The following is a 12,881-nucleotide window of genomic DNA, read 5'->3' on the forward strand; positions in this document are numbered from 1 at the left end:
GTATTTGAAATTACATGTGTAAGAGAAGTGTTATGTGAAAGATGCTTTGGATTGTATTTATTATTCAAGATGCATTGTTGATCTTCACCAAAGATCCAAAAAAGAGCATGCACTATTTAAGTTGATGAAATCATACTATCAATTTTAACCAAAATGATAGTCTGTCTCTAATTTAGACCTTCCCCATCCCCTAAAATAGGTTTAAAAAAAATATTCTGAGTCTTGCTGACTTCTACAATCCCAGGTTTAAAAGCAGATGCATACAGGATAAATTCCCAAAGACTTTATAATGAGTGTTTTTTAATAGAATCCCGTTGGTAAACTGAAAGTTTTTCAGGCAATCCAATATGCCAAAATCAGCAATGGAAACAAACTTCTCTGAAGAAATGGTTTATCCTAGACTACCAGCATTCTTGAATCACAGAAGAGATCTAACAGTGTGATAGAACACCTGTTTTGTGTGCAAAAGCTCTCAGCTGTTGTCTCTAATTAAAATTATTGGTAGCTTAACCACTTTTACCAATGCCCTCCTTAGTTCCTGTAAGAAGAGGTGATGTCAGCAGTTTGCATGACACATAATACATATACTATCACACCACAGGTATGGAGCTGGAATCCATGCCAGTCCCTCCCCCAGCCTCTCCTCCCTGTCCTATCATAAAGAACAGGATGCAGAAGTTGCTGGTGATGGCGAAAAAAAAATTCACTTTTAGAACACAGAACCATCAAAATATATAATACTGGGTTAGATGGACAAATGCCTTGGCTTCCTTTAAGAACCTTTCTGTGGTCCTATATGTGCTCTGACTATGTGTGGGAATATACATTATATAAGGTAATAATGGCATGCAGTTTTTACCTTTCTGCTCCACAGTATGCTTTAAATGTTATGTCTGGAAGTCCAATAGAAATGGTTTCCTGCAAAAAGAATTTTGAAAACTATGAAAAATTTCAATTCAAGAAATCAATTGTACTTGATGTGAAAAGCAAATGTATATGTATAAGTATTCTATCTTGTCCTTCAAGAGTAAACACTTAATTTTTTTAAAAAAATATTACTTATATTGATTTGACCGATACAATTTGAAACAACACAAACAAATAGTATTGTGTCTTTAGATTGCAGGCATATATAACTCACCCTATCAAAAGTCACCTGATCCATGGGAAATGCAGTTAAAGAAAGCCAAACCTTTGAGGCACAAAAAGAAGAAAATCGAGAAGAATACTATGGATCTTCCATGGCACACTTATGCAGATTCCTTTGGTTTTCAAGTGATGCCACCTCTTCCTCCAATTGGAAGACAAAAACCACAGGTAACATGCATCATGACTTTTAGGCACCCATTGCTATTAGTGGATGATTTCTTTCTAAAGTTGTTGTATGGTGATCCTTCCAGAAAACAATGAGTTACTTGCTGATTATGCAGCACTGAACTCCCTTATCCCTTTTTCTTCGGTCCCAACTTCCATTTGTACTGATTCTCACATCTGTAAGACTGGTACTTGTGACTGATCAAGTCTTCCTGCATCTTGATTTTCTTGGGTCCTTTCAGGAGCTAACCATCTAACCATTGCATTTTTCTAAGACAGTAATGGTCAGAATATCAAGAAAGACCACTCTGCTATATTTCCATATTTAGTCCTGCTCAGTTAGGAGCTAGTTAGGATCCAAGAATTCACAATAGGGTGCCCACTACTTTTAGGAATCAGTGTTCTTTAAAAAAAATATATCTAAAAATGTTCTTTAGAAAATCAGCAACCTGATGGGACTCATCGTGGAGGTTCCCAATCCCTTGCATTCCTTGCTGTTTTTTCCCCTGGTGCTTTTTCAATGATTACCCCTCTAGTTCTTTTGTTGTTTTGTTTCTTCCCCCGGTATGGTTTCGAGGGGGGTGGGGTTTAAAATGGTATCATAGGGACATGGAAGCAATTACATGAGTAGAATATTTGAAAAGCCCAACACCTTGTAATTTGTTCCTATTTGTTCCTATTTATTTCCCATTTTTCTTTTCCCCCCCATTGCTTTGAACTGATGACCTTGTTACTAAAATAGCATGTAGCCCTTTTATAATAGTGCTCAAGGCAAGGGGCATAGCAGGAATATCAAAATGTAGGAAACAATTCCTCCCAATGAGAGTAGGATGCACATGGGTTCTGCATTCATGTGGAGCATGTCTCACGTTTTGAAATGAGTTCAGTAATTAGGAAAAAAAAGATTTATATTGTTAGAATGCTTTACATGGTTTTCTGCTAGCCTCATTTGCAGCCTCAGGCAAAAAAAAATAAAAATGATAAATTTATCTACCTTTACTTTGTAAAACTAATAAAAAAAATCTACCTTACTGAGAATGTAATTTTCTTTTCACTCAATTATACTAAATTTTCTACAGATAAAAAGAGAAATTTAAGGAATTTGAAATGTCACAGGCAACATTCATTTGGAAGGTTTGTCTTTGTTAGATCTACATTATATAGGAATCATCTGAGTGTTTTAAAAGCTAAAAAGAAAATGCCAGTATTTATAATAGGACTATAAAATCTTAAGTCACTAAAAACTTGTTGCAGTGTTCAGTGGTCAATTAAAATCAATTAAGCTATTCCTTAGGGTAGATAGAGTAACCTGATTATAATCGACCATTGTAAAACCACAAATTGTTATACAATGTGTTGATCTGATATTTCTCTTGTTTTAGACTCTTTTGTAATCTTTCCTCCCCCTTAGTCTAGACACAAAGAAATTTAAAGCCTTTTAGAACAAAGCAGAAGAGTTTTGTTTATTTTCTGGTGTCTTGAAGGGGGAATTTGCTGTATAATACTTTAATCCTTTCAGTGCCCTGGGATGTTCACTGTGGAGTAAATTTTCAAAGTGCTGTGCGTAGATTTAACTGTGTGACTCTTATTGATGTTAATGGGAGTCACACGGCTAAATCCATGGACAACACAATTTAGAGGTATATTTCTGGGAAAGGACGTTGGTCTGAGCTGATGAAACAGCTGGGAAAGAAAATCCAACAGAATGTACTGTTCTGAACATTGCTGGGTGATGTTAAAATGAGGGATTTATAATTACTAACTGTGCTTGTGGCTTAGTACTTTCTGACAGCAGCATTTGACATTAACTATACTTTCCATATTAACCACTGTGTGTTGTGATAGCAAAAAAGTGCCCAAGGAGAGTGTTAAAGTGTAAAATGCATTTCTTTCAAATTTTAAGGTTAAAATTTGTAGATGTTAGCTCTTCTTTGGATCTCACTTAAGAAAAGTGGCATTTAGTTTTATACAGGTACTATATGTATCAATATTTATACTGCTGATATGTATGCTTATCAGAACTATGATTTTTAATTAAGAAATAAATGCAATTATAGACTGTCAATATTTTTTTCATAAATATGACCTAAACATGATCTGTTCTCCACACAAGTCCTAAAACTAGATGAAAAGAACCCAATTATACAAATTAGTTAAAAACATTATACTTGTTCATTTATTTATTAAGGAAAATTATCCAAAGCTACATATTTGTGTCTAATGCACTGCTGTAGCTTGCTAGTCAGATATTTTTGGAGGAGATGAGGTATATCAATGCCATCCATTCTCTATTCTGTGTTTATCAGGTGTGTGTATATGTGTATATATATACATTGGCATATGAGTGGGCAGATTTCAGAGCTAGAATCTCAATTTTGGCAGTGCTCTGATTTTGTAAGCTCTGGCTGAAAAGCATCCATCCAAGCTAGGTTCTGCATTATACACTGTATTTATTGATTTCAGGTATGCATTTAACTGTCTTCTTTCCAGAACAAAGCTGTGGGGCAAACTCAGAAACACTGCAATAGATAAGTAGCTACTCCTGCTAGTGTAGAAATTCCATGAGAACTCTAGAATAAAGGTTTGCTGTTATAGGCAAAGTCACCAGACCACTATACTGAAGAAATCCAATCTCAAACAGGGATAAGACAGGGATGCATCTTGAGTCCCCTGCTGTTCAATCTGTACATAGACTCCGTTGTGGCCAATGTGAATAATTCAGAGTACCATACTCAGAAATAAACCAGTAAGCACACTGAAATCTTACTGTATAGAGATAATGCAGTACTAATGTTGCACACATCAGTTGGATTAAAATGAACTCTGAATGCCTTAGCCACTTACTGTTTTGAGGAAGTATTTGAGTTCAATTATTCTAAAACCAGGATCCTAATTTTTGCCAAGTGACCTAGGCTGCATTCCTGGATGTTAAATGTTCAGACAATGGAACAAATTTAAATATTTAAATACTTGGACATAGTTTTTCGTAACTTTATCAAACAGATGGCATATCAAAATTATGTAGTTCAAAATGTACAAAAATCAGTGGCCAGCAACACAATCCTTTTACTATGCTAGAAGGGCACAGCATAATCCAGCAGCATTAAAATATTATTTGGCTAAGGCCCACAACTCTTGTTTGGAGCTCAGTTAGGACCAGATTGCTACTTTGTCCTGTGGAAAGAGTTTGGTCTATGTAAATTCTTAAGGACTTTATTTCTAGTGGCCCCATATGTTCCTAAAGTGGTAGTAACTTCCCTATTTGGTGAAGTACTCAGACAATTCTGACTTACTTTATGTATACTCTTGTCAAACCAATATGATTCAGTTTCCTTGAATGTGGCAAAATTTTGTTAAACTGTCTATAGAACTCAACATGCCTTGATCGCCTTGATGATTCAGTTACAATTTTATGTTTGTACAGGTGGTCCTCAGGTTATGACATCACAACAGTTGCAGCATTCCGCAGTCACGTGATCACCATTTACAACCTTCCCTGCTGGCTTTCCACAAGCAAAAACCAATGGGGAAGCTGGCACGAAGGTTGCAAGTTGCTCCTGTAAGTTGCTCCCAACAGTTTTTCTCCCAAAGAACCCCACTACAGAGTATGAGATCCCAGGGATCTCATACTCTGTTGCACCCCCTGCCCATCTGCACTCCATAGTGCATGCACACACTCGCAGCACCCCCAGCAGCTCTCACCGGCCCACGCGTGTTCCCTAGCACCCTCCCTTGCCAACCTGCCTGCAGGACCTGTTGGCCTGCCCATTTTCCCTGGCACCCACCTGTGGCATCCCCCGCAGCACCCACACTGGGTGCCTGGGCTCCCACCTCTTCCTGCTTAATGACCCACGCGGTCCTGGGGTTACAATAGAACCAGGACTGCTGGGATTACTGTCACTAAGCGATGTAATCACATGACTCGCACTTTTCACCCGCATTGCTTAGCAATGGAAGTTCTGGTCCCAATTGCTGTCATAATGCAAGGACTATCTGTATTCACATTCATCTACGTTCTCTTGTTTTTCCCTATTTTTGTATACATTGAAAGTATTTACTCCATTTTCACTATCAAACACACTAGATACATTAATTTTCACATCTATACTGAATCATACACTCTAGCTGACATTTGCTGCAAATCAGGTTGGTTCTCAGCCATTAATATGGCATCATCTGTATACAAAGCACATGAACATTCATGTCCCCAACACATTTCTAACGTCTAATGTTGAACCATTCACATAGCATTCCATTTTTTTCATGCATGCTTTATTTCCATAATATGCCATATTTATCAACACTGATCTTCATATTTGTGGAAAAATTCCATAGTTCAAGGCTGTTCACTTTATCATACTTTCTCTGAGTCAACAAACATACAATAAACTTTCTTACTTAAATTAGCATATTTTTCAATGATCAAGCAAAAATAAAAAACTTGGTCTGCATACTTCTTCCCAGCATAAAGCCTAACTATGCTTTCAAAAATGTTACTCATTGTTATCTCTCATCCTCTGTCACTCAGAATTCTGGATAGAGTTTGTCAAGGCCACAAAAATGGCTGGAATGTGAACTACCAATGTCTTTTTTTAAATAAGAATTTTATTAAGTTTAAAGCAAAGATAAAAACTACAGAAAAGGAAAAAACTACAAAAAAACCTAAAAAGTGTGAAACACAAGAAGAAAAGAATTTTAAAGATTACATAAAGAGTTAACTTCTGACTTTTAACAGCAAGAATATACAGCAATTTCTATAATCAAACCCTTACTCTAAATCAAACCAAAATCACATTATTTGTATAAATCATTCTATTAGTACTTTATTAAAATCACTGCGTACAATTGTTCCCTCCCCTTATATTAAAAAAAAGAAATATATAAACCTTCTAATACTTCCTCCCCCAAAGACAACATTTACTTAATTATTTCCTTCCTACCACTATTCTATACATTTCTGTCTACTATAATAAAAATCAAACTAAAAAATATATAAATTGTCTACTTTTATAATTACAATCTTAATTAAGAAGGAATAAAAACAAGCAAACCTTAAAAGCAATCCATTTAAACTTAATCCAAATCGTTAAAAAGAATAGAATCATACAAGCCTTAAAAGCAGTCCCCCCCAAAAAATTCTTAAATCTTTACCCCACTTCAAAATATACCAGAGCATTTACATATGTCCATAATACATACAAGGCATTTTTCATAAAAAAAAGTCAAACAGCCCAACTGCCCCCCTTAGAAACTCAGATTTCTCAGCAGAAAACCTCCCACAAAGCAAAATCTCTTCTTTTCCGTAATATTCCACCAGAAAAACAATTCTGTTTGTGCTTTGGTCTGTCCTTTTAACTCCTTCAGCACCAGAATCTGGTCATCTGGCACAAAAGCTTCAGTTTCACTGTCGGTAGAAACATCTCCATCTTCACTAGAATCAACTTTTTCCACAACCTCCTCAGCCAGATGAAACATTTTAAAGCTGATATTTCCTACAACGTCCTGAATATCTTGCATAATTTCTTGACAGGAATCAGGGAAAATCTGTTTGATCTCACAACAAAGCTCTGAGAATATCTGCTTAAGAGCCTCCATGTTACAGGCAGTAGATTATGGCACCGCCTAGATACTTAACTGGCAAAAGTGAGAGTTAATAGAAGATTTCTGGCAATGTTTACAAAAGTAAAAGTGATAAGAGGCAACTTCCCAGAGAAAGTAGCAACAGAAAGCTGATGACTCAAAACAGCAGATTCAACCTGTAGGGAAAAATCAAATTCTTCAAATTCAATACAAAAGTAATAACAAGGATGCACTTATTTATCCTTCGTCCTCCTTAATATTTAAATGGGAAAACAAGCCAAAGCGATAAGCACCAAGAGAGATTGTGTCTCCTTGCTGTAGAAAGCCTCTCTTGGGGTACATAAACTTAAAAATTATAATTTGGGTGATTTAGAAATGGGGTGCCTTGACTTAGTGTCCCTTTAAGGCTACAGCGCGGTTTGGAAATGGTGGGTCCCAGCCTCCCGGCGTCTTTTACCGGATTAATGCTAATGCTGTTCGCAATCCTCTGGCTGGAGGGTGTTCTTCTGGAGTACAAATGAGATGATTCGGAGCATTTTCTGTCCATGAAAATGCTCTGGGGCTTCGGGAAAAGCCTGCCTGAGCCCATAAAAAAGCCATGTTGTCAGATATGCCCGTGGAGGTTGTGGACACAGCTGTTCAGTTGGCCATATCCCCACCGGAACTGTGAACTACCTATATCTTACATTTTAGTAAAAACGTCATTGATATAAATGGCTATAAATCGTATTTTATCTCTGTGTTTTAAACTGTATTTTTGAATAGACAGCACCTATCAGCATATGAGTTCCAGTATTTGCCACATCAATTTTTAATATAGATAGGATTCAAAAGAAAATAAAAAGCATGGCATACCAGACTTAATGGCTTTATCACCTGTCCATTTGAGTGAAAACAATTGTAGGAATTCTTTTCCTCTTCTGGTCTCTAGCCATGGACTCTTAAGGTGATGTTGGCATTTGCAGTTAAAAAGGCACAAGGAAGAAAGCAGTAAAATATGTATACTTCAACACTTGGAGGGCCAGTATTAGTATATGCAACTGGGCAGGATATCCCAGTGATTTGACTCCATGGACTACAGGTTTCAGTATTGAGAAATTCAGGATTAAGCCACGTCCTCTTTCAGTATGCCATTGCTAATGTTAACCATGCATACATATAATTCATTCATAATTGTCAGCCACTATACTGAATATAGTGGGTACCACTATACTATACTGAATAATGTCAATCTATACTGAATAATGTGGGTACCAGCAGGCATCTAGCAACATGGCTAGTACAAATAGAAGTCAGTATAGGAATGGTCTTCCAGAGACTCAGAATAAATGTGAATAATTTCAGTTTTTTTCAGTCCCATCTCTATTACGTTATTTGTCTTATAAAGCCAACTTTGCTTCTGTGCTAGGTTGTACTATTAACCTCAACCCTGTTATTTGCAGGACTGCCTTTCCCCAGTTACATCCACCTGGCCCACCAGAGCAGGGAGGCAAGGCATGTTGCAGGTCCCTTCAGTTAGCGAGGTACATGTAGTGGGACCAAGGAAAAGGCTCCCTCCCTTTGGAACATCATTCTCCCAGATATAAGATCGGCCCCCTCCTTGCTCGTGTTCCAGAAGGCCCTGAAGACATGGTTCTGTCAATGGGCCTGGGGACCCCAGGCTGCTTCAGAGCCAATCAAGTGGCTAGTATGAATGTCTTTGCTGCTTCGGGGTGGGGAGGGGTATCTGTGGTGTTTTTATGGTTTTTAATTCTCTAAGCCTCCCGGAGTCACTGTCTGTGAGTTGGGCAGCCTTATAAATCTGTTTAATAAATAATAAAATAAACACTACAAAGCTGAAATGTCACATAAGGAGAATTGGATGGATTTTGAAATACAAAAAAAAACAGCCCTCCTTTTCTTTTGTAATATGTATCTCATTTTGTATTCCACAGAGTACAGTCATATAAGGTCACAGTTAATTCTGTTTTTACTTTTTGTTTTACTTGCAAATTTCCTAAACAATGTTAATAAATGTGTATTATTTTGCATCATTAACTAGTTTATCCTTATTCATGTGATATACTATCTTTTAAATTCCTTTTGCAAACATTTAAAAATTCTGAAGGGGTCCCAGTAAAATAAGTTTAATCTTGGCATAATGATCCTAGAAGTGAATTAATTGGGGTTATGGAAGAAATCTTGCACAGTGTACAATTACTGTAGTTATTGTCATTTTGTATGGAATCTGAGTGTTGTTTGTGCCTTTAAAAAGTAAAGTTCCAGTAAAAATCCATTAACAACTTTCAAATATAGCAATCCTCCTGTCCAGCTGTGAAAAGTACTAGATGATACTTATTTGCCATTTGTGTTATTTATGGTCCATGACTTTTATGGTAACTGGTTCCTATTATTGGTTTCTATTAATGTAAAACATAAGTGAACATAAATGAGGCGTGAATCATTTCTTTTTATTAGCCCTGCAGTCTTCACTCAGTTCTTGCAGTAACTCCAGCTGTGACTTGTTAGTGATAACCTATTTAAAGAGATCCTTCAGAAGAAGAGGCATGATTAGGATTTTGCCTCCACTTCCTTTGGAAGGAGGGGAGTTTGTTTCCTTACTTCAGAAGTAGAACAACAGTGGTAAAAAAGGAAAGAGGCTGTAATTAGTGGCTCAGCAGAGTTACAGCTGACTGTAAATGGTATCAAGTTATAATGCTAATGATAGTCTTGATGAATTTATACTCACAATTACCTAAAGGCAAGAGGTGATACAAGTAATTTTACAAGGCCTGACAACATTTGTCTTTTTCCAGAAATCTGCAACGTAGGGATCAATTTATAAACCATTCATATGTTCAAATATCCCCACACCATTACCATTGGTATCTACAAGCCAAAGAATTAATCCTAATTGAATGTTTACATATTGAACATTGTCATGTATAAAAGAAGAGTGGGATAGAGACCTTCTCTGGTCAGCTGGTGATATGGGTTGTTTTTTTCATGTAGAAAAACAATTGTTTATGTATGTTCACCCATAAATGTTATGGTCTAGATACTGCTTTTCCACTTCATTTGAAGTTTGTGGAAATGAGGTCTAATATAAAAAGACATATTGCCTATTAAAATATAGAAAGGCTTATGATAACTCAATGCACAGAAAATAATTGCTTATTTGTATTAAATATCACAAGGAGCTTTTTATCAAAAGGTTTAGGTATATGTACAATAGGGCTACTCTTTAAGATAATTGCAGAAGTTTTCTTCAGCTTTATAATATTTGTTAAAAAATATAGTGAATTTTGCCATGGTTAAAATAATCGAAATTTTAATACATTAGTTTAAAAAAAATAATACTGAGAATTATTAATTTTTGTAACAGTGAAAAATTCAATTTGTTCAAACAAAACATACATACATACATACACATATGCGTATATAATGTTTCTGATTTTAAAAAGCTTTGGGTTTTTTTAAGTACAGAAAGCAAGAATTTAGTGGGGAATATTTATGCTTCAATTGCTAGTTTTAAAAAAAATCCTCTAAGCTGATATGTATAGAATTATGCTATAGGTTACAATTTAAGTGAACTCGTCTTACAATGAATTACAAACAGTTGGGACACTTCTTTATCCATTTCCTCTGGTATTGTAAAAACATATTATCTATGCCTGTATATGATCTGCATTTGAGAAAAACTTGTGGCACAATAAAAACTAAAAAATCACATTTAAGCTTCAAACTGCAAATCATCATCATTGTTTTTATTTTAAGAGACTACCATGACTTCTTTTCTAGAAATTATCAGCATCTACAAAGTTAATCATTCATGATAGTCTTAATTTTAGTCTTTGGAGACATTGGATGGACATTTCTAAAATGAAGTTATTGATTGCAAGCATTATTTCTTCTCTGTATACAGTCTAAGCTCCCCCAAAATAAAACAAGGCAAAAATAATCAATTTCATTTGAAACTCTCAGGGACCCTTCCGTGATACTGTTGAAGTACTGCAGCAACGCTTCAAACCTTTGGAACCATCAGTGCGGATAGCACTCTCGAGTACTTCAGTTCAACTTGCCCAAGAAAAAGAAAAGCAAGAAGAATGGCGGAACCGTATACATGATGAAGTGTATGTGACTTGTTTTTTTTTCCGTTTCATTTAATATACTAATGCTTTTTATTTCTTTTACTGTTCCTGAGAAGATCTCAGTTCTGAAAGTCATTATGTCTAATTTCTTAGACCAACACACTCAGCTACCTTAAGTTCTAATCTACTGCTCAAGAAAAAAGAACTACTTAGCTTTAAGCTTGTTCAGTTCATTTTGAGTAAATGGGGACCAAAGCTAAATTTGAGTTTTCTAAATGGGTTGATTCATAGGTTGGACTATTATTCTGTAGTAATCTGATTGATTGATTGATTGATTGATTGATTGATTGCATGTTGCCCATTCTCAGAGGTTCTAGGTAGCTCACAATAGAAATATATGAAATACCCCAGAAAACTCCAAATACATATATAAATTAAAAAATACCAAGTAGGTGCTTCAGATGACAAATTATTGTGCAGCACTGAGCATGGTCAACTAAATTAAATACTCCTAAGAAATTACTCCATCAACTCCTCCATCAGAAATGTGGAATACCCATCAGCTTTCAGTGCCAGCCTATACCCTCACTCAATTTATATATTATTAGCATTATAATCAGAATGCCCATTAACAGGTGATACTTTACTTGCTTATTGACTGGCATTGTATTCTGCCCTGCTCCAAAGATTCCAATAGCTAACATTCAGATATTAAAAAACAGAAATAACAATGATAAAAGAGCATTAATATAACTATAATAATAGACACTCAAAAACAGTCAAACATAAATAAGGTTAAAAACAATTCCAGGCATCACTCTTAATGTCCAAGTGTTCTCTCAAGGAGCTAGATCTTTGTTGCTCTTTGAAAAGACAGGAATGTTTATATTGGTACATATTCAATCTTTAAAACATGGATTCTGTGGGAAACAGGTCAGGATTGGTAACTGAGCAATTATTTATTAAAAAAAGGGAAAATGAATATCAAGCTAAGTTTCTTACATCTGTATACAGACATACTTCGATGTTCATCTAAACCTGTTTCTATCTTAAGAACCCCATCTACTCTCCTGCATGGACCCAATCCATTATGCGCTCTAAATTTATATCCTATCATTCAGATTACCTCCCTCTGTTTCAACATTTCATGCTGCCAGATATTTTTTTATCATCCAGAAAATCTTAGGTTAATTTTATCATGTACTTACTGTATCATGGGCCCTTCAATATAGGAACATGTTCTGAAAGACACAATTAGCTCCTTAGATATAAAAATTTCAATTCTAGTCTAAAATAAATGTTTGTACAATTTTAACTGGAACTGTGCCTCATTCTTCCTTTAGGGCTGCATACTGAAGGATTAATTCTGTTTTTAATCACTATAAGATTTTGCAGTAGCAAAAGTTTCAAAGGTAGTTGTCCTAACAGTCAGGAATCACGCTGAGATGAGGAGTAGGTCTCTAGTGTTTATTGCTGCTATATAAGACCGAAAATCCTAACAAACTGAAGATGCGTGGGGAAACCCAGACAGATAAACCCCCAAAGTTAAGGCAGGTCTGATCTGTGTCTCTTTGAATGGCTGCTTAATTCCTCAGTGCTACGCATGCATTTTCCCCCCTGGATAGAGGCCCCCTCCTGCTCGCCATCAGTACTCATGACAGTAGTTAGCCCAATCAAATGTTTCTGCCTGCATGTATTTGAGCTTATGCAGCAGGCAGAGTCAGCTCAAGACATTTTGAGGTAGAACAGCAAATAATGCTTCACACCTGTCACAATATTTGGTATCCAAGGAAATCAATATTATTTTTGCACCTGAGATACAAAACAATAACTTATTTTTTTCAAGTCAAATAAATTGAACAATAAATTGCTTCATTTTCAAGGTATGATCAGTTACATGAGGCATCTGCCTTTTTA

At 35.8% G+C, this 12,881-nt stretch overlaps 1 protein-coding gene across 1 annotated transcript in view; it reads left to right on the forward strand.

The window, feature by feature from the left end:
- Nucleotides 1–12,881, forward strand: part of SPATA17 (spermatogenesis associated 17) — a 94,266-nt gene that overhangs the window by 48,360 nt on the left and 33,025 nt on the right. The window contains exons 7-8 of the mRNA XM_063290150.1: nucleotides 1,120–1,317; nucleotides 10,858–11,006. Coding sequence (XP_063146220.1) covers nucleotides 1,120–1,317; nucleotides 10,858–11,006 — 347 coding nt within the window. The remainder of the gene's footprint in view (nucleotides 1–1,119; nucleotides 1,318–10,857; nucleotides 11,007–12,881) is intronic.

The sequence above is a fragment of the Candoia aspera genome, chromosome 1, assembly GCF_035149785.1.
Source record: "Candoia aspera isolate rCanAsp1 chromosome 1, rCanAsp1.hap2, whole genome shotgun sequence".
In the NCBI taxonomy this organism is placed as follows: Eukaryota; Metazoa; Chordata; class Lepidosauria; order Squamata; family Boidae; genus Candoia; species Candoia aspera.